General features: G+C 36.4%; 1 protein-coding gene across 1 annotated transcript in view; it reads right to left on the reverse strand.

Annotated features, from left to right (window-relative positions):
* Positions 1–22,036, reverse strand: part of TMPRSS11D (transmembrane serine protease 11D) — a 54,616-nt gene that overhangs the window by 4,508 nt on the left and 28,072 nt on the right. The window contains exons 4-8 of the mRNA XM_077846632.1: positions 19,386–19,453; positions 10,997–11,154; positions 7,323–7,361; positions 4,163–4,340; positions 604–863 (exon numbers count right to left, since the gene is read on the reverse strand). Of these exons, the coding sequence (XP_077702758.1) occupies positions 604–863; positions 4,163–4,340; positions 7,323–7,361; positions 10,997–11,154; positions 19,386–19,453 (703 nt within the window). The remainder of the gene's footprint in view (positions 1–603; positions 864–4,162; positions 4,341–7,322; positions 7,362–10,996; positions 11,155–19,385; positions 19,454–22,036) is intronic.

Raw genomic sequence — 22,036 nt, forward strand, 5'->3', positions numbered from 1 at the left:
TGGAGACATGATCTACAACATGAGCTGAAGCATGTGGAAATTGTTAATGCCATCCTTCCACGCCCTGGCTGATATTCTTATTTTCACCATGGCCCTATTTGTTCTTTCACATTGCCCTCGTTTTTATTCCTATTTTATTCCTTCAATAAACAAGGGTGGGCAATGCACATGTAGAGTTTCTTGCTTTAGAGGCAGGATTCATTTCATCTCAGAATACCTTAATGGTTGTTAATACTTTAAAGGATGTTAAAACCCTTAGAGAATACCTATCCAAATATTCTATTCAATTATTTTTAATTTTCTTTATAGGGGAGACATTTGAGACCTAGGGATTCTGCATCATTGAAGAACTCATATTTCTTCATCACTTTCTTTTACATGTCCCTATTAATATGTTTGAAAATTTCCTACAATTTGTAGGGACACTGCTTTGCTTTGCTGAGGAAACTCAGGAATAACCAGAGCTTGGGCTCATCAGAATATAGAATGGTTTCTTCCATAAAACATGTCCTTCACGTGTTCCCTAATTAAAAAATATTGCATAGCAGCAAGTACCAGGAGGTTTTGTTGCTGTTGTTGTTTTATTTTTCCCGAGACACTTACCACCGTATTCTTGAGATCCCCATCCTGTTACATAAGCAGAAGAACCAGGTGGAATATTCTGGGTAGCCTCTGGGAGACACACCCTATGGATATTTTTGGTAAAGTTGATACCTCCTTCAAGTTGTATAGCTGCAATATCATTTTCATGAGTTGCAGGGTTATAATTGTTATGGATTAAAATAGTCCTTACTCTTCTTTTCTGTTTAGGAAATGCTATTGAAGCACCAAAGATGGCAGTCCACTGACGAGGATTAGATTGGCTAAAAAAATATGAAAACATACTTTGAATACGGAATTTGTGAGCATGTCAAACATTTGAATTTTGTGTCTGTCATCCCTGTCACCAGCTAGCAACTGTTTGATCAATATCTCTTTAGTATGTATTTCTGGATTACACAGCTAGTAAATGAATGATCATTTATCTAAAGGGTCTGTGATTTGGGCTTGATTAACTCAGTGTTGCTCCTAATGTTGAATAACAATAAAATGTAACCACATAATAATGTAAGAGTTTTGTGGAATTTAAATAGAGATGATACAGAAATAAAAATTTTATGTCCAGGAAATAATTTTATAAGGTAGAGTAGCTTGTGTGAGAGTGAATGCTAAGTAAAAAATTCTAAAGAAAAAAGTAGTAAAAAAATTAAAAAAGTAGTTTACAACAAGCAAATTACATGATTTTTTTTATATTGAACTTCTGCTCAGGATCTTTACAGAGCAGATTCTAAAGATATTCTTCATCTCTTCCTTCCCTCCTTTTTTCTCTCATCCAGCAAGTGAATAAGAGCATGATTTTGGAGCCAGTTAGATTTAGATTTAAATCTTGGCCATGCCATACATTAACAGTGTTATTTAGGGAAACTCATTTCATATCTCTAATTCTTAGTTTATTTTTGCATAAAATATGATTGATGATATCCTCTAACACAGTTGTAAGTATTGAGACGAGTGTGTCAAGCACAGTGTTTGGCACACAATAAGCATTCAATGAAGGTAACAATTATTTTCATCAGTTAGATTTGAACAAGGCATTACTAAGTGTCTACTTTGTATAAGAAACAGTGTGAATGTCTGGGAACAAAAATATAAATAAGTATGCTACAGCAATCAGACCCAAAAAAAGACATAGAAGTCATCTGAATCAGCAAGGAAGAAGTACAACTTTCAGTATTCGCAGATGACATGATACATACTATATCTAGAAAACCTGAGAGACTCCACCAAAAAACTGCTAGAACTGATAAATGAATTTAGTAAAGTTGCAGGATACAAACTCAGTATATAGAAATCTTTTACATTTCTATACACCAGTAATGAAGTAGCAGAGGGAGACATTAGGGAATCAATCCCATTTACAATTGCACCAAAACCAATAAGATACCCAGGAATAAACCTAACCAAAGAGATGAAAGACCTATACTCTTAAAAACTATAAAACACCGATGAAATACATTGAAGAGGACACAAAGAAATGGAAATACACTCCATGCTCATGGATTGGAAGAGCAAATATTATTAAAATGTCTATGTACCCAAAGCAATCTACACATTTAATGAAATGTCTATCAAAATATCAAAGGCATTTTTCACAGAACTACAGAAAACAACCCTAAAATTTGTATGGAACCACAAAAGACCCCCAAGAGGCAAAGCAATCTTGAAAAAGAAAAGGAAAGCTGGAAGTATCACAATTCTGGACTTCAAGTTATATTAGAAAGCTCTAGTAATTAAAACGGTTTAGTGCCGGCACAAAGACACATAGATCAATAGAACAGTGAAAACCTAGAAATGAATAGAAAACCTAGAAATGAACCCAGAATTATATGGTTAATTAATCTTTGACAAAGCAGGAAAGAAGATGTTTCAAGCATTTAAAATCATGAATTCCTTTGGTAATCGGTGATATTTATAACAGTGGTTTTCTTTATAGTGATATCCTTTACTTAGCATTTGGTGGTTGGATCTGTGTAGGGCTTAGAATACAGTACAGTTTGTATTATATCCCTGATGATGCTAAGTGCCTGCTAAATCCAGGTATTGCATTTAAGAGCAGTTGCTCAATCTGTTTCTTTTCCATAAGGTGTTAATATCCCTTTCCCCATTTCTTCCCTTTGGAATTCTGAAGAATCTTCACTATTTCTAAGGAGTCCTTTGCAGATTTGAGGGTACTGCTGCATAACATAGTGCCTGTTACAAAACTATTATGAGGGAGTTAAGTTTAACAAGACTACTGCACGATACTCTTAAATCCGAAAAAGTACGTAGAGTCCAGTAGAAGAGAATAATTCAGTCTGCTTGGGACTCAAGGTTCATGCTTTGAGAAATGTCTGGATTGATCGGATAGGAGGGCTCTGGGTATGTGGTAAGTTGGATTTTAGACTGTGGCTATTTAGTGAGTCTGAGAAGAGGATAGATATGGTCAGAGGCACATTTGATTTAGATCTTCACTTTTTTGAGTGAACATTTTGAGTTTAGTTCCCAGCAACTGTAGGGATCTAGGATGCTCCAATAATAAGGTTGTGTCTTTCCCTAACAGATTTACTCATCTGTCTAAAGTTCTTCTATTCTAAGTAAGTTTTTCATCCTACTCTACCCTGACAGTTTATTACTTTCATGTTAGCAATAACCTTCAGTCACATCAATGAAGAAATGAAGAACTTTAAGTAGTTTAAATTCATGTTATTTACGCTACCCATCATTATTGATCATTATTTTTGTGCATATCTATCTCTAACATTAGAATGTAGGCTCCTTTAAAGTATGAGCAGTGTTTAATTAGCTTCTCTGATAATACTATGCTCATAGTAGATATTCAATAATTGTTTTGAGAGAATTAGTTAATGGCATACAACAGTCTCAGATCAGCCATCAGCCCGCTGATCAGCTTTCATGATATAATGTGCAAACATCCTGTAGCAATTCATTTTTTTTAAAATTTTTATTTATTTATGATAGTCACACAGAGAGAGAGAGAGAGAGAGGCAGAGACACAGGCAGAGGGAGAAGCAGGCTCCATGCACCGGGAGCCCGACGTGGGATTCGATCCCGGGTCTCCAGGATTGCGCCCTGGGCCAAAGGCAGGTGCTAAACCGCTGAGCCATCCAGGGATCCCCTGTAGCAATTCATTTTGCTACGATTTAACATATGTTTACATTAGTGTATTTAATTCTATCAAAAACACTAAGACATAGATAATAGTATGCTCTTAATTTGGAAGAAAAATAAAAGAGGCTTATAAAGGTTCAATAAATTTCCCAAGCTTTCATAGCTAGGATTTAAGTGAAACATTCTGACATATAAATCATTGTTCTTTATCATGTTGGCATGCTATTGCCTGAAACAGAAAAAAATTGGATTAAATTTAGCAAGCTGAAGGGAGAAAAAAAAGTTTGTTTTTGCTATTATGAATAGGAAGAAAACACTCATTAATTTTTTCTTTTTGCATTCAATTCCTTTTAGCATAATCCAATTATGTTCAGTCCTGGGAGGTATGGGTGGAGTTCTTCTATATATGTCTCTCCTAGTCATTCCTGGATGGGTAGGTAAGCTGTGGTCTCACCTTCTGAAGCAGTGAGCTGCTGACAGGATCCACATGCTACTGATCAGGACACCTCCACAGTGGTGAACATTATTCTTCTGTAGACTGACTTGCCATGGCCAATCTCCTTCTTCAGCCTTGTTGCCTCCTAGGATCCTCTCCTCAGACAAAGTTATTAGGTCTGGACGGGCCCCACATCCTAATGAGAAAAAGATATTAAAGTGCTGGAAGATCATGATTCATTTACTTTGGGGAGATGCTGCCAAGAATCTATCTTTTACAACTTGTCTTTTATGTATTCTTCCCCAGGACATGCTAGGCTTTCCAAAAGCATGATCAGTGTGCTATTTTTTAGGGTATTTATGTGACTACTATTGACTATAGACTGCATTTTATTTATTTTTTTAAAAAGATTTTATTCATTTATTCATGAGAGAGAGAGAGAGAGAGAGAGAGAGAGAGAGAGGCAGAGACACAGGCAGAGGGAGAAGCGGGCTCCATGCAGGGAGCCCGATGCGGAACTTGGGTCTCCAGGATCACACCCTGGGCTGAAGGCGGCGCTAAACCACTGAGCCACCTGGGCTGCCCTATAGATTGCATTTTAGAGATTATTTCTGAATTTAATTGACATGGAGCTTCAAATTCTGGAGCAGCTTGTGTTCTCTGGAATTTTCCATGAAAATAAGTTAAGATAGGTCAGTGCTGGATATAACAGCTTGAGCCACAAGTTTACTAGGAAATTTCCATCTTCTCTATAGCTTTCCTATTCAAAAGTGCAGTCTGTGTACCTGCAGTACCGGCATACCCTGGAAATTTATTAGAAATGTTGCCATTGTGTGAAGATAGCCTAAGGGTCTATCAGTGGATGAATGGGTCAAAAGAATGTTTACACACACACACACACACACACACACACACACACACACACAGAGGGTTATTATTCAACCTTAAATAAGAAGGAAATTCTTCTGTTTGCAACAATGTGGATGAACTGGAGAGTATCATGCTAAGTAAAGTAAGTCAGACAAATAGTACCACCTATATGTTGTGGAATCTTTTTCTTTTTTATGTTGTGGAATCTTAAAAAAAAAAAATAGTCAAGCTCCTAAAAAGAATGAGTAGAAAGTAGTTGCCATGAGCTAGAGGGTTGGGGAAATGGAGAGAATTTGGTAAAAGTGTAAAAACTTTCAGGCATAAGGTAAATAAGGTCTGAGGATCTAGTGTAAAACATGATGACTATAGTTCATAACACTATTGTATAATTGAAATTTTCTAGGAGTATAGAACTTAAATGTTCTCACCAAAAAAGTGTGTGGAGAGGTGTTAAACATGTGAGGCTATGAATATGTTAACTAGATGGAATTTTTTCATAATGTATACATATAACAAATCATGATCTTGTGTACTTTAAATATCTTACAATATTGTCAATTATACCTCAAAGCTGAAAAAAATGGACTCTAAGACCCACACTAGGGAAAAATGAGAAGCTGTGTTCTCCTTCTCCTCAACTTTATTGTGGAATAATTGACAAATATAATTCTGTATATTTAAAGTGTACAGTGCAATGAGTTGATATACGTATACATTGTTGATTGCCAAGATCAAGGCAACCAACACCTCCATCAGCTCACATAGTTAACTCTTCTTGTGCATGTGTGGTAAGAATGATGAAGGTCTACTTTTAGCAACTTGCAAGCATACAATACTGTTATTGACCATAGGCACCGTGCTGTGTGTTAGATCCTCAGAACTTACTAGAAGCTGCATTCTAACAAGTGACTCATGTGTACACTGACGTTGGAAAACTGTTCTTATCAAGAAATCTTCATAGTGGTAATTCAACTCCTCATGTAATTTCCGGGCCATCTCCATAATCAACTACATTACCAGATGTGCCCTTGAAAAAGAGTTACTTCAGGTCCACAGACTATTCTTGAGGGTAAGTGACGGTCTCTCAGTATCTAGAGAGGCTTATTTACACATCATAAGAGAGAAAACCCATGAACACTCCAATGGGTGAAGCTGAAATGATCATTCAAGTCCTCCCAATTCCCATCCCCATGATTTGTTTCCATTTTTTAAGTTGATTACTAAGAAATTAGAAGTAAGTCACCAACAATAATTTCTATTGCTCTAAAGTAGTGAGATTGCTTCAATAGGACATCTATCCAAAGGTATTTTTTCCTAACAGACTTTCCAGATAAAGGAGGGCCAGACTTCCATTAAGAGTATACACAGAACATAAGTTCCTCCCCTGTATCCTTCAACCAAATTCCCTAGTAAATTACTGAAGCACGTTTTCATTAAAAGGAAGCATGAATTAAATACATAATGAAGTTGAAAAATACCCATAAAGGTAGCATAACCTTGTAACATCAATTAAGTATTTGATATAGGCCAGCTATTGAGGTACACTGAACTAGTTTCTAACTACTTTCATCACTAGAGAAGTAAAGAGCTCTTTTCTAGGGTTTATATTTCTGTTGTGGTAGCCTGAGAATATACAGAATTACATTGAAAAGTAGTGACTTTTCTTTCAGATTAGAGAAATTAAACTGACAATACTTTTATAATTTTTTTATTATTCCTTTTTATTTATTTTTTAAAATAAATTTTATTTATTTATTCACGAAAGACACAGAAAGAGAAAGGCAGAGACACAGGCAGAGGGAGAAGTAGGCTCCATGCTGGGAGCCTGATGTGGGACTCGATCCTGGGACCTGAACCGGAGGCAGATGCTTAACCTCTGAGCCACCCAGGCGTCCCTATTATTCTTTTTAATTAACTTAAATTACCCTAAACAACAAAGCAGACTATTCTAGTGGTTAGGGGGAGCCATATAAATGGTATCACCAAACATAATTTACAAGTCTACAGAAATGCCAACATAGAACAGGGTAAGAAAAGGTTCCCAAGGCTGCCACGAAAATTTTCCTGAGGTCAGACTCGACCCAGAATGTCACTGCTGCCACCTCCTTTTAAAAGGAGGTGAAAACCTGAACATCACTCCATGGGCCAATGGAATCAGTGATCTTTTATCTCAACAGCAGGCACAAGAGTGAATTGAGAAAAAAGATAACACCTTAACAGAAACTACCTTGGCAAACAGTGCAAACACTTAAACATTTACTATTTATATTTTGGTAAACCATTTTTATGAGATAATTTTGAAACTTACCTTCAGTGAAAATATTTACTGTATCCTGGTCAGTAATGGCTGGTGTTAAAAAAAAAAAAGTGAGAGTAAGATCAATACCAGAAGGACTGTATATTATTTCACCTTAATTTCTTAAATGTAGTCCTCAGACAGCCATCATCAGAATCACTCAGAGAGCTGATAAGATACAGATTTCTAGGCTTCTTCCTAGACCTGCTAAAAGAACCTCTGAGTCATAAGCCCCAGAAATCTCTGCCCTTACAATATTCCCCCAATTTATTGTTATTTATATTAAAGTTTGTGCTTTAATTTCTTATCAAACACTAAAAGATACTTAAAAGATATTTAAAAGATATTCCTGCCCTCAAGCTACTCGATTTAGTTGGGAAAACAGTATAAGAGAAGTTAAATTTTCATTTACTTGAATATATATGCGGGTATATAGAGATGTATGTACTACTTTAGTACAAGAATACTGATACTAATCTTGGTACTGCAGGTATAACAGTGAGCAAAACACAGGAGGTTTGCCCTCACATAATTTACAGCTAGAAATTATTCAAGGACTCATTCAAATAAATTTAAGTGGAGAGGAAAAGGGAGAGGGTTATCATGCTACCTGAGGGATTCACTGAGTTATCATGGTGAGAAAAACATTTCAGATGCATTTTGAAGACCTAAAAGGAACTTTCCAGGCAGACAAGCAGTGAAAAGGTATTCCAGGTGGAAAGTGTAGTGGGTCCAAGTGTATGGAGATGTATGATGTTGTGGAATCATCAAGTCAGTAGAGCAGTGCAAGTGCAGCAAAAGGGAAATGGTGGGAGGGCACAGACAGAAAAAATGTTTAGCAGATAGTAAAGGTCTGTCTATTCCAATTTAAGGTCTGCTTACAGAGCTGCTTTCTTTGCACGTCCTACAGCCATCTCAAACTCAACGTGACCAAATTTACCTCAAATTTGCTACTTATGTTATATTTCCTCCTTTAGGAAATGATCCCACTTCTACCGGTGGCTAGAAATCTGAAACAGTCTCTAATTCTTCCCTTCCTGTCATCTTCACCTCTTATTGTTTTTCAGATTTTGTACCTTCTAGCCTCTAACAAACCTTTGAATTAGGTGCATCCCATCCTCTCCATCCCCCTGGCTATAACTTTAATTCATACTTTCATCATTTGACATCTTTGCTAATTACAATAACTTTCAATCTGAATTCCCTGCCTCAACTTTTGTACTTTTCAGTATGTCTATCTCTACTTTGCCAGGCTGTTTTTTTCTAAAAAATGTATGTCAGACATTTCCTTGCTTGAAAACTTTTAATGAGAAATCAGCTTACTTCCCATAAAATAAACGTAAAACGTCTCAGACAAGTTTTCATGCTCTCTAAAATCAGTTTATCCAAACTTAATTGCTGCCAAAAGTGTCACAGGGTTTGGGAATTATATCGCTTTGTGAGTGTCAGAGGAGCCAAAACATCCTTTTAGAGGCAGGAAAGAACTGACCACCCCTTTTTGTTCTTTGGATAAGAGAGACTTGAGTTCAAATCCTGCCTTCCCTACATGCTGATTGTATAACCCTGGGTAATTCTCTTCTTTTTTGAGTGGGAACAATAAAAGTATAAGACATGATTGTTCTGAGGATTAAGCAAACTGTAATGGATGAGCATTAGCCAGTCAGAAAGGACACAACAAACCTTGGAGCTAGAGCAGCGTCTTGGAAGTCCTAGCTATGCTAATCATTAACTCTTCAGTTACGGGGGATGAGCTGGGAGTCCAGGGTAGGGATGGGAGGATTTGAAGAGCCTGGGACGACACCTCTGTGGGCCTAGTGCAGTGGTGGTTTGTCAACACATAGGAAAACATTTCAATATCTTAACAGTTAGTGTAGCTGTCACAGGTGTATACTGATTGAATACCAGTCCAGCGTGGGGGCTACCAAAATCCTTTAATGTTGAGCTTATTATGAGGGAATCATGGTTTATTAAGATAGTAGTGCATGACAAAGTTGGAGGAGAGTCTTTAAATTTTATGCACATATTAAGTCTTTTTTTTAGTCATGCAAGAAATATTAATGGAGTATCTATTTTATGTTAGATACTGGGTAGTAGAAGGACATTAGGATGAACAGGACAGACTGATTCTTGCCTTCAGGAAGCTTACAGAGTAGGATGAAGACAAACAATACAAAAATCACACAAAATGTTTTGTGGTTTCAATTGTGACGAATGTTATGAAGGAAAATGAAGTCAGTGATACAGGTAAATAATTGAGTAATGGAAGTTTAAAAAGGCTTATGTTAGAAAGCTGTGATTCAGATAAGACCTATGGATTCAAGGGGGTGATCTAGTGAGTATCATAAGAAACTGGAACAATGGAGACTCCTGGATGGTTAAGTGCTTGCCTTTGGCTCAAATCATGATCTGAGGGTTCAGGGATTGAGCCCTGTGTCAGGCTCCCTGCTCGGTGGGGAGACTGCTTCTTCCTCTCTCCTGCCTGTCTTTCTCTCTTGCTTTCTCTCTCTCCCTAAAATAAATAAATAAATTTTTTTTTTTTTTTTTTTTTTAAGAAACTGGAACAATGTATGCAAAAGCTCTGAGGCAGGAAGGAGAGGAGTTTGGCAGGTGGAAAAAAAATGAAAGTGTGACCGGATTATGGTGAATGAGGAAGAGTGGTAAGTGGTATAATAAGTAGCTCAAGGGTCAAGTATGAACCAGATAATGCAGTGCTTTAGAACAGATGGTCGTATCATTTAGTGTCGAGCCAGGATACCAAGGGATCAATATTAATAATGGTTCTTGGACAATTGGCATGAACTTGGACTGTCCCAGGTAAGCCAGGAAATTTGGTATCCTAGTTACAGGTATTTTTTGTTTGTTTATTCTATTTGTGGGAAGTCATGGGAAGCTTTTAAGTAATATTGAAATTATGTTTTAAAATATTTCCTTGATCAGTATGTGGACAGTATTTTGGAAGGGGCCAAGAAAATATTTAAAAGAATAGTATAGAGGCTACTGCAGTAGTTCAAGTCAGAAATTATGTTGGCTTGGACCAAACAGGTAGCAATAGGGGTGGGAAAAAAGTGGAAAAAGACTTAAGACAAGCAGAGTTACAGATATTTTCAGAGAGGAGTTAAGGATGTCGCTAAATCTAATTTTCGTCTTTATTCTACAAGTATTTATCAGATACCTTCCAATTGCATTCTGTGTTCTGGATGAGGTGGAGTGGCAGTTAAATTGTTCTCTGATTGTTGTGGTGATTCTGAATGCTACCAAACAGCCTTACGTATCTACAGTCATCAAGACAAGTATGTATTCTATTGTAGAAAAATTGAAATAGACATTTATTAAAATAAGTGTTCTTTAAAAAAATTGTTCTGATCTTGAGCAGCTAGTTACCATTTCTATGGCATATCTACAGATTGAACATCTGGCAACAACATCTCTCATAAGGAGTGTTGAGATGGAAAATTACTAAAGAATCTTTAGCTAATAAAATTTACTATATGAATACTAAATGATTCTTTAAACTTTAGAATGTTTTATTTTGGAAAACTATGCATTATGTCTACCCTTATAATATATTGTTTTCTTAAAGGTTAATTTCAAGGAAATAAAAGGTCAGTTTCATTAAATTAAAACCTGAATTATACCTGGTTAAGTTGATATTTTAGTATAAAATGGCATATAAAAATGGTACTTGCATGTTATTTCAGTTGAAGGGCTTATTTCCAAGTTTCCAGAATTATTCAGCATTTGGTGTAAAACAGACTTAATTCTGCTTTTCATCAATGCTCCATTGTTATTTCTAGTGAATTTAAATTTCATGACAACATCTGCTATCACACCATTACCTTCTTGCCTAAAAACCATAAATATATTAAAAAATAAATAATTATAATTTTCTGCTATTCTGTTTATATATACTCTTATTGATTAAACATTAAAAAATTTACTTGGGGAATTTGACTTTAGAACAGATTCATATAACAGTGTTTGCATACTTACTGATATATCATAATGCTATTCCACAAATATTTGATTTCAGAGCGTAGTATACTACCCACCATGCAGTATAGCTGGCTTTGAAGTCGGAACACCAGAGGTTGAATATCAAATCTGCCATTTACTGTTCAACTTTGGTAAGTTATTTGTTCCTTAATCTTTCTGTATCTGAGTCTCTTCACGTTAAAATAAATTGTAATGAATGTTATGTGAATTAATACATGCTAAACTTTTGGGAAGAGTACATAGCATACAGTAAGTGAATAATTGTTAGCTATTATTAGACTTCACAAATCTTAAAAAAAATAGAAAACATTATCTCATTAAACAAAACTCTAAAGAGAAGAGGTTCCAAATTATGTGATTTAAAGGATCAGGTTAATTTTCTAGTACCTAAGTGTGTTAATGTGGCTACAAAAGCAAAATTTAACTTTTGTAGTCATATGTTAAAATTTTAACTCTTTGTCAGTTAGCCACAGATATTCTCCACAATGAGCCTTAGTAATTTGACTAAAGGCTATGATTATCATAAATCGATATAATTTCCACCTCCTTACATGAAAATTACCATGTAAATAATTTCTTCCACCTAACATTAGCCATTATCTTTTCTGAAAATGTGCATTAGATAAGTTTGTTCCTAGTATTTATTCTAGGTCTCTTCCTCTCCTCTCAATTGTCATTTCTAGAATAAAACTCATTCCAGATATTAATTTAATATTTACTTAGCAAATGTTAAATAGCCATCTTCTTGTATTAGGCATTGTTCTTAGTTTCAAAAATTACCTGTGACCAAGATTCATAGTTGCCATTCTCATGGATTTTGCAGTTTAGATAAAGGAGCAGACACTGAAGAAATAATTATAGCTTGCATTTCTAGCAACATGAAAGCCTAAATAGTTTTTAAAAACTTCTCCATATAAAATAACCAGAAATGCTCAATAAAATGTAATAAATGTCATTTGAAATATAGAACTAAGCTCACATTAAAGTAAGAGAAATCTTGGAAGACCAAACATAAAAAACATGAATATTATGTAGCAATCACTAGAATGTCCAACAGACTTGAGTTGTAGCATTTACATGTATGCTGGAGAGGAGGCTCTGGGCTAGTGCTAATTAGGGAGATGAATGTGAGGTTTCTAAATAAGACCAGGATTCTCAAAGAACTAAAAGTGAAAGCATGGATTGGAAAGAAAAAAATGTGCTCATCATATCATAAAAAAAAAAGAAGTTTATGTATCTCACAGTTCCAGGTCTAGACAGAAAAAAGAAGATTCTCCTGATAATTCATGATCATGAGCCTAGCTGCATGAAAGTTTTGGATTTGCATTACCACCATCAAAGCAAAACAAAAAGGATACTTAAAGGTACATGGATTCGTGTGAAAATATGTAAAGGAAGTAATTCAGTAAGAAGGAGATTGAACCCAGGAGGTAGAGTAAGAAATAGGGAGCAAAGAAAATAGTAAACTGGTAATGTGTCATTACAATGACTAATTTGACGTCATTACAAGTAGGATTGAACTAAAACATCATTCATAATAGCATGAACAAGAGTTCAAAATTCCCTCCATTATTTGGAAGAAGGATAGTGGATTAGGCCAACTCTCATTTAAATTTTAAGAAAATCAGGGTCCTAAATGAAAAGAACATGCAACCAAGAATACTTTATCCAGCAAGGCTCTCATTCAAAATGGAAGGAGAGATAAAGACCTTCCAAGACAGGCAGCAACTAAAAGAATATGTGACCTCCAAACCAGCTCTGCAAGAAATTTTAAGGGGGACTCATAAAATTCCCCTTTAAGAAGAAGTTCAGTGGAACAGTCCACAAAAACAAGGACTGAATAGATAACATGATGACACTAAACTCATATCTCTCAATAGTAACTCTGAATGTGAACGGGCTTAATGACCCCATCAAAAGGCGCAGGGTTTCAGACTGGATAAAAAAGCAGGACCCATCTATTTGCTGTCTACAAGAGACTCATTTTAGACAGAAGGACACCTACAGCCTGAAAATAAAATGTTGGAGAACCATTTACCATTCGAATGGTCCTCAAAAGAAAGCAGGGGTAGCCATCCTTATATCAGATAAACTAAAATTTACCCCAAAGACTGTAGTGAGAGATGAAGAGGGACACTATATCATACTTAAAGGATCTATTCAACAAGAGGACTTAACAATCCTCAATATATATGCCCTGAATGTGGGAGCTGCCAAATATATAAATCAATTATTAACCAAAGTGAAGAAATACTTAGATAATAATACACTTATACTTGGGGACTTCAATCTAGCTCTTTCTATACTCGATAGGTCTTCTAAGCACAACATCTCCAAAGAAACGAGAGCTTTAAATGATACACTGGACCAGATGGATTTCACAGATATCTACAGAACTTTACATCCAAACTCAACTGAATACACATTCTTCTCAAGCGCACATGGAACTTTCTCCAGAATAGACCACATATTGGGTCGCAAATCGGGTCTGAACCGATACCAAAAGATTGGGATTGTCCCCTGCATATTCTCAGACCATAATGCCTTGAAATTAGAACTAAATCACAACAAGAAGTTTGGAAGGACCTCAAACACGTGGAGGTTAAGGACCATCCTGCTAAAAGATAAAAGGGTCAACCAGGAAATTAAGGAAGAATTAAAAAGATTCATGGAAACTAATGAGAATGAAGATACAACCGTTCAAAATCTTTGGGATGCAGCAAAAGCAGTCCTAAGGGGGAAATACATCGCAATACAAGCATCCATTCAAAAACTGGAAAGAACTCAAATACAAAAGCTAACCTTACACATAAAAGAGCTAGAGAAAAAACAGCAAATAGATCCTACACCCAAGAGAAGAAGGGAGTTAATAAAGATTCAAGCAGAACTCAACGAAATCGAGACCAGAAGAACTGTGGAACAGATCAACAAAACCAGGAGTTGGTTCTTTGAAAGAATTAACAAGATAGATAAACCATTAGTCAGCCTTATTAAAAAGAAGAGAGAGAAGACTCAAATTAATAAAATCATGAATGAGAAAGGAGAGATCACTACCAACACCAAGGAAATACAAACGATTTTAAAAACATATTATGAACAGCTATACGCCAATAAATTAGGCAATCTAGAAGAAACAGACGCATTCCTGGAAAGCCACAAACTACCAAAACTGGAACAGGAAGAAATAGAAAACCTGAACAGGCCAATAAACAGGGAGGAAATTGAAGCAGTCATCAAAAACCTCCCAAGACACAAGAGTCCAGGGCCAGATGGCTTCCCAGGGGAATTCTATCAAACGTTTAAAGAAGAAATCATACCTATTCTCCTAAAGCTGTTTGGAAAGATAGAAAGAGATGGAGTACTTCCAAATTCGTTCTATGAGGCCAGCATCACCTTAATTCCAACACCAGACAAAGACCCCACCCAAAAGGAGAATTACAGACCAATATCCCTGATGAACATGGATGCAAAAATTCTCAACAAGATACTGGCCAATAGGATCCAACAGTACATTAAAAAAATTATTCACCATGACCAAGTAGGATTTATCCCTGGGACACAAGGCTGGTTCAACACCCGTAAAACAATCAATGTGATTCATCATATCAGCAAGAGAAAAACCAAGAACCATATGATCCTCTCATTGGATGCAGAGAAAGCATTTGACAAAATACAGCATCCATTCCTGATCAAAACTCTTCAGAGTGTAGGGATAGAGGGAACATTCCTCGACATCTTAAAAGCCATCTATGAAAAAGCCCACAGCAAATATCATTCTCAATGGGGAAGCACTGGGAGCCTTTCCCCTAAGATCAGGAACAAGACAGGGATGTCCACTCTCACCACTGCTGTTCAACATAGTACTGGAAGTCCTAGCCTCAGCAATCAGACAACAAAAAGACATTAAAGGCATTCAAATTGGCAAAGAAGAAGTCAAACTCTCCCTCTTCGCCGATGACATGATACTCTACATAGAAAACCCAAAAGTCTCCACCCCAAGATTGCTAGAACTCATACAGCAATTCGGTAGCGTGGCAGGATACAAAATCAATGCCCAGAAGTCAGTGGCATTTCTATACACTAACAATGAGACTGAAGAAAGAGAAATTAAGGAGTCAATCCCATTTACAATTGCACCCAAAAGCATAAGATACCTAGGAATAAACCTAACCAAAGATGTAAAGAATCTATACCCTCAAAACTATAGAACACTTCTGAAAGAAATTGAGGAAGACACAAAGAGATGGAAAAATATTCCATGCTCATGGATTGGCAGAATTAATATTGTGAAAATGTCAATGTTACCCAGGGCAATATACACGCTTAATGCAATCCCTATCAAAATACCATGGACTTTCTTCAGAGAGTTAGAACAAATTATTTTAAGATTTGTGTGGAATCAGAAAAGACCCCGAATAGCCAGGGGAATTTTAAAAAAGAAAACCATATCTGGGGGCATCACAATGCCAGATTTCAGGTTGTACTACAAAGCTGTGGTCATCAAGACAGTGTGGTACTGGCACAAAAACAGACACATAGATCAGTGGAACAGAATAGAGAATCCAGAAGTGGACCCTGAACTCTATGGGCAACTAATATTCGATAAAGGAGGAAAGACTATCCATTGGAAGAAAGACAGTCTCTTCAATAAATGGTGCTGGGAAAATTGGACATCCACATGCAGAAGAATGAAACTAGACCACTCTCTTTCACCATACACAAAGATAAACTCAAAATGGATGAAAGATCTAAATGTGAGACAAGATTCCATCAAAATCCTAGAGAAGAACACAGGCAACACCCTTTTTGAACTCGGCCATAGTAACTTCTTGCAAGATACATCCACGAAGGCAAAAGAAACAAAAGCAAAAATGAACTATTGGGACTTCATCAAGATAAGAAGCTTTTGCACAGCAAAGGATACAGTCAACAAAACTCAAAGACAACCTACAGAATGGGAGAAGATATTTGCAAATGACATATCAGATAAAGGGCTAGTTTCCAAGATCTATAAAGAACTTATTAAACTCAACACCAAAGAAACAAACAATCCAATCATGAAATGGGCAAAAGACATGAACAGAAATCTCACAGAGGAAGACATAGACATGGCCAACATGCACATGAGAAAATGCTCTGCATCACTTGCCATCAGGGAAATACAAATCAAAACCACAATGAGATACCACCTCACATCAGTGAGAATGGGGAAAATTAACAAGGCAGGAAACAACAAATGTTGGAGAGGATGTGGAGAAAAGGGAACCCTCATACACTGTTGGTGGGAATGTGAACTGGTGCAGCCACTCTGGAAAACTGTGTGGAGGTTCCTCAAACAGTTAAAAATAGACCTGCCCTACGACCCAGCAATTGCACTGCTGGGGATTTACCCCAAAGATACAGATGCAGTGAAACGCCGGGACACCTGCACCCCGATGTTTATAGCAGCAATGGCCACGATAGCCAAACTGTGGAAGGGGCCTCGGTGTCCAACGAAAGATGAATGGATAAAGAAGATGTGGTTTATGTATACAATGGAATATTGCTCAGCTATTAGAAATGACAAATACCCACCATTTGCTTCAACGTGGATGGAACTGGAGGGTATTATGCTGAGTGAAGTGAGCCAGTCGGAGAAGGACAAACATTATATGTTCTCATTCATTTGGGGAATATAGATAATAGTGAAAGGGAATATAGGGGAAGGGGGAAGAAGTGTGTGGGAAATATCAGAAAGGGAGACAAAACGTAAAGACTGCTAACTCTGGGAAACGAACTAGGGGTGTTGGAAGGGGAGGAGGGCGGGGGGTGGGAGTGAATGGGTGACGGGCACTGGGGTTTATTCTGTATGTTAGTAAATTGAACACCAATAAAAAAAAATAAAAATAAATAAATAAAAAAAATAAAAAAAAATAAATTTTAAGAAAATCACTAAAATAAGGCAAAGATGATCAGAATGCATTGGAAAATATAACTAGCTGTGTTTCTGTTTTAGGAGAAATGTATAACCTATAAGGATACATAAATATTGAAAATGAAATATTGAAAACTGCTCTTGAGGTTAGGCATAATGAAGAACTGAGTGAAGTCTAGTGAAACTGAGACTAGTCTAGATGGAGGGTAGTGAAAGATAAGCCCATAGAAGGAGATGGTAAGAGAAAGTCAGATAAAGGAAGATTCAGTAAGCTTTGTTACATATATATATACACACACATTATATATATCAAGAATACATGTATGCTTGATATACATATATTTATATATAATATTTGACATATTGCAAGAAAGTGGTCAAGAAAAGGATTTTAACTAAGGGAGTATATATGTTTAGAATTTTGTTTCACAAAGTCTTTCTGGCTGCTGTGTAGAATGAGTGGAGCAAGACTAGGGGAAAGGAGACTCATTAGGGAGACTATTTATAGCCCAGGAAAGAGATGGTTGAGGGCACTATTTGAAGAAAAGTTGTGGATCTTAGAGACATTTAGGCAAATAGAATTGACATTAGGAAATAGAATTGAAAGATTAGATGATTGAGGGGGAGGAGAAATTAAAAATAACTTGCATATTTCTTTCTTGAGCAAGTAGATTGAAGGTGATGCCATTGATGGGAGGTAGGCAAGTAGAAGAACAACATTTGGTTGGGGAGAGATGATAGGTTCAGGTCTGGATACGGTAAAGCTGAGCTGACTGTGAGATATCTGTATGATGACGTCAAGTAGTGGCTATGTACAAGCATGTCTAGAGATGAGAAGAGAGGACTGGCCCAGAAAGGCAACTTTGAGAATAAACAGATAGAACGTATAAAGGGCAATGAAGTCGCTGAAAAGAGAGAATGTAAACTGAGAAGATGAGAGGTTTATAGCACAGGGTGATATCCAACAATATTTGAAGGATGTGCAGAGAAGGAATTAGAGCTAGTGAAGAAAATTGAGGAGTAAATGGAGAGGTAAGGAAAAATAGAGGTATGCAGGGTCATAGAAACCCCGAAGTGCTACTATTTCAAGGATGATTGAAAATAATTTACAACAGTATCAAATGCCATTGAGAGGTCCAAATAGAAGACAAGTATAGTTTGTTTGGAGCTTGTGACCTGGAGCTTGTTGAACTTGGCAAGGGTAATTAGCATTTTGTGGTAAGAAGTGAGATTGTAAGGGAAGGTGGGAAGGTGGAGGGGGAAATGCAGATGGTTCATCCGTCCTATGGATTTTGAGAGCTGGTGGCCAGTACAGAAATTTTCACAAGAAAGTGCAAAGGCGAATGTGCCCTGAACTGACTGAAATTCATTTTGATAAATACTCTTCCCATGGATTCTTCCTTCTCCACTCATTTCTTAACAAAATTTATCTGACCAGATGTTCATGCTCCTGGGACTTACTAAGTGATTCTACAAAAATAAGAAATGTTAATTTTCTTGTAGTGGTGTTGTTTGAGAAATACCTCTCTCTCTTCCAAAGGACTTTGCTTATTTGAAGGATTGGGTAATGTGAGCATTTGAGGCATTTGTGGGAGGGTTGGTATTTTAGTTGAGAGGGCCTGTCTCATCACATCACACAGATAGGTACACATTCAACTAAGACACGAATGTCAAATAACTACTGCTACTCCCCTTATTATTAATTCATGCAAAACATGCTTGGCTTTGGCCACAGCATCCTTTATATTATAGCATTCCATGCAGATACAAACCAAAAAGCTTGATGTTGGTCATAGACTTCTGATCTTGTATGAATATGCCCATGACCAAAGCATTGCACAACTGTTTACCTACACTGTATTGTAAATGGGATCCACTGGATTTATACAGTAGGATGCCCTTGCTACCATACCTTCACCTGACTCTCTTTAACCTTTCTTCCTTTCCTATCAAGAATTGAAATGAGATGTGTAGCTACATTAGTAATTAGATCATATGTGGCATGTTTTGTTTTGGTTTTGGCATTGTTTTTTAAGCTGCCCAGGATACTACTTTCATAATATTGAGACAAATTGCACTAACGTCTCATTTATTATCCACGTTGTGAACAAGTCAAATGGGCCAAATTGTATCTAAACTCATATATATTTTTATATAGTTCCACTTACCTCAGTTTGACAACATGAGCTCTGATGAACTGATTTCTTAAATTTGATTCTCTGAATGTTTTAGTAATCTGTAGAAAGAAAGGAAAAGACCTCTTCATAGTTTCAGTTGTTCTTCCCCTTCCTTCTTCCTCCCAACCTTGCAACATAGGGCTTAAGTTAATGAGGAATAGGGACTAGAGTTTTCAGTTCAGTTCAATTCCATCTCAGAACACATGAGATTGATTTAGGCTGGTGATGCAGCCCTCTGATGCAATGCCTATTTCCTCATCTATGATACAAAGATGATAATGGACAAGATGTGTCTTCACTAGAAGTCATCTCAACATCAGATGTTTTACTTGGTGGCTCTCCCCATGAGTGTTCGGGTAGGTGCCAAGCCCACACTAGGGGAGTCCATGATACAATTTATATTTGTGTGATTCCCCAACCACTGTTTTTAAGTGGGTAAAACAAGAATAAAATGAGTGATGAAAAGGGGCACAAGATGCAAAGGGCAGTTTTTTCCTTGATAATTCTAATATCTAAACATCAGAGATTATTTTTAACATCAGTTGGTAATTTCCTGACCTAACCTTAACCATTTCCCTGAATCATTTTTCAGTCCCAGCAAGGATGGTGCTCTTGAGTTATAAAGCTCAGCTTTGCAGTGAACTAGGGGCTGTTCTGTGACTGGAATGGTTCTTTCATGATGCAGGGTCAGTCAGAGGTACTGAGGTTTCCTATTAAGGGAGCAGATTCCACCAGCTTATATGGTAAGGCAGAAACAAGGGAGAGGTGGACATGGAAATTAAGTAGTATACTGAATGTTACATTAAACCAGGCTCTGACACCAATCCTTCTTGAGATTGTAATGTTTATGCAATCTCTATTACACCACATTGCATGTTTTAAAATATCTGTTCCTATAGGCTGGTATCAGACCAACCAGTTGTTCGACAAAATGATAATTTTCTTTCTTTTCATTACATTTTAAAGAGTAATGAGACTATTGGTTTTATGGAGATAGTTCATGTTTCTTTATTAAAAATTTTGGAAATACTAGCAAGTGTTAAGAAGACAGAAAAAAAAACCACTCTCCCCAAATTCTATGATCTAGAATTAATGGTTGTTGTTATTTGGTGAACTATATTCCAGTTAACTACAAAGAATGGGTTTTAATATGTTTATTAATATAGTATATTACAGGAGGTATCTTAATAAAATGATTTAACTTTAATTTTACTTGATTTTAACAGAAGTAAAAGGAACTGACTTAAAGCGAAAGAATTGCTAAAATTTGGATAAATGTTTCCTGTGATTATTTTTTAATTCATAGCTTGTCATTGCACCTGCACAGGTTAGATTGGACCAAAGTAAAAAATCCACCTCAATTATGACATTTTTGTTATGTGGAAAACTTTGGTGAAGACTAAGATAATAAGCAACATAAAGAAAGCAAGTTGATTCATTGGTTGATTTCAAGATACAAGGATAAAAGAAGAGGACCATGGATAAGATTTTATATTTCCCAGAGTGGAATGTTATTGACCCTTTCATTAGAAATTATCAAATGTTTGGTAGAAAATCAGTAAGCAGATGATTGAAGAGAATTCCAATAGGATAGTGAAAAAGGAAGCTGATGAAGAACACAGAGATAAGTTACTATGAGAACTTAAATGAGCCTTGTAACCTTTCTTCCTCTCAGTTTTTCCATCTGTAAAAGTACAGTCAAAAGGGGCACCTGGGTGGCTCAGTGGTCGAGCATCTGCCTTTGGCGTAGGTTGTGTTCCTGGGGTCCTAGGATGGAGTCCCACATGGGGCTGCCCCTGTAGGGAGCCTGCTTCTCCCTTTGCCTGCTCCCTGCCTTACTCTCTGTGTCTCTCATGAATACATAAATAAATAAAATCTTTAAAAAAGTACAGTCAAAAGTGTATTAAAAAATTATCTGTACACAGTTAACTACTACAACTTCCAAAGACTATGCACCTGCTTTTAGTGAGCTTTACAGTCAGCACTTAGCCTTTTCTCTTTTTTCAAAATTATTACTGTTCAAAAGGTAAAACAAGTTCACTTTCACACTTCTTTGATTTTGTCATCTGCACTATTAACACTTTCGTTACCTTGGACAAAAGTCAAGTACACAATGGAAAAAAAGAAATATTTTATATTTCCCTCCTGATTGAGGGGGACAATACTATCTTGGGATTCTAGTATGTAATAGAACTACCATACTTCAGTAATATTCATAGTTGATAAGAATTGAAGTGAGATGTTGATTATTTAAGGTCCAACAAAGTGAATCATTGAGTTTGTTAGTAGACAAGTCATTAAAAGGTAAAACATTACATACAGAAAGTTTGTAATTATCACACGTTTTCATCCTTAGAGAAAAAGATCTTATTAGCTACCCATAAAAATAAAGCACCTTATTTTCAGTGTCTTCTTCCTTAATACCTATAATTCTGTTGTTACTATTCATGAGCTGAATAATAGAAATAATATTGTTTTGTGATTTCAACCACTTTCCAGTTACTACTTTCTTTTCTGTTTAACCAGAAGATCTGGAAAGCTCAGTTTTCAAGAAAAGATAAAATATGTAGCAATATGATCTGTTACTACAGTGGTCTCTAAATATTTTTGATTATGCATTCCTATGGGTAAAGCATTTTGGC

The sequence above is a fragment of the Canis aureus genome, chromosome 14 (assembly GCF_053574225.1).
Source record: "Canis aureus isolate CA01 chromosome 14, VMU_Caureus_v.1.0, whole genome shotgun sequence".
Lineage (NCBI taxonomy): Eukaryota > Metazoa > Chordata > Mammalia > Carnivora > Canidae > Canis > Canis aureus.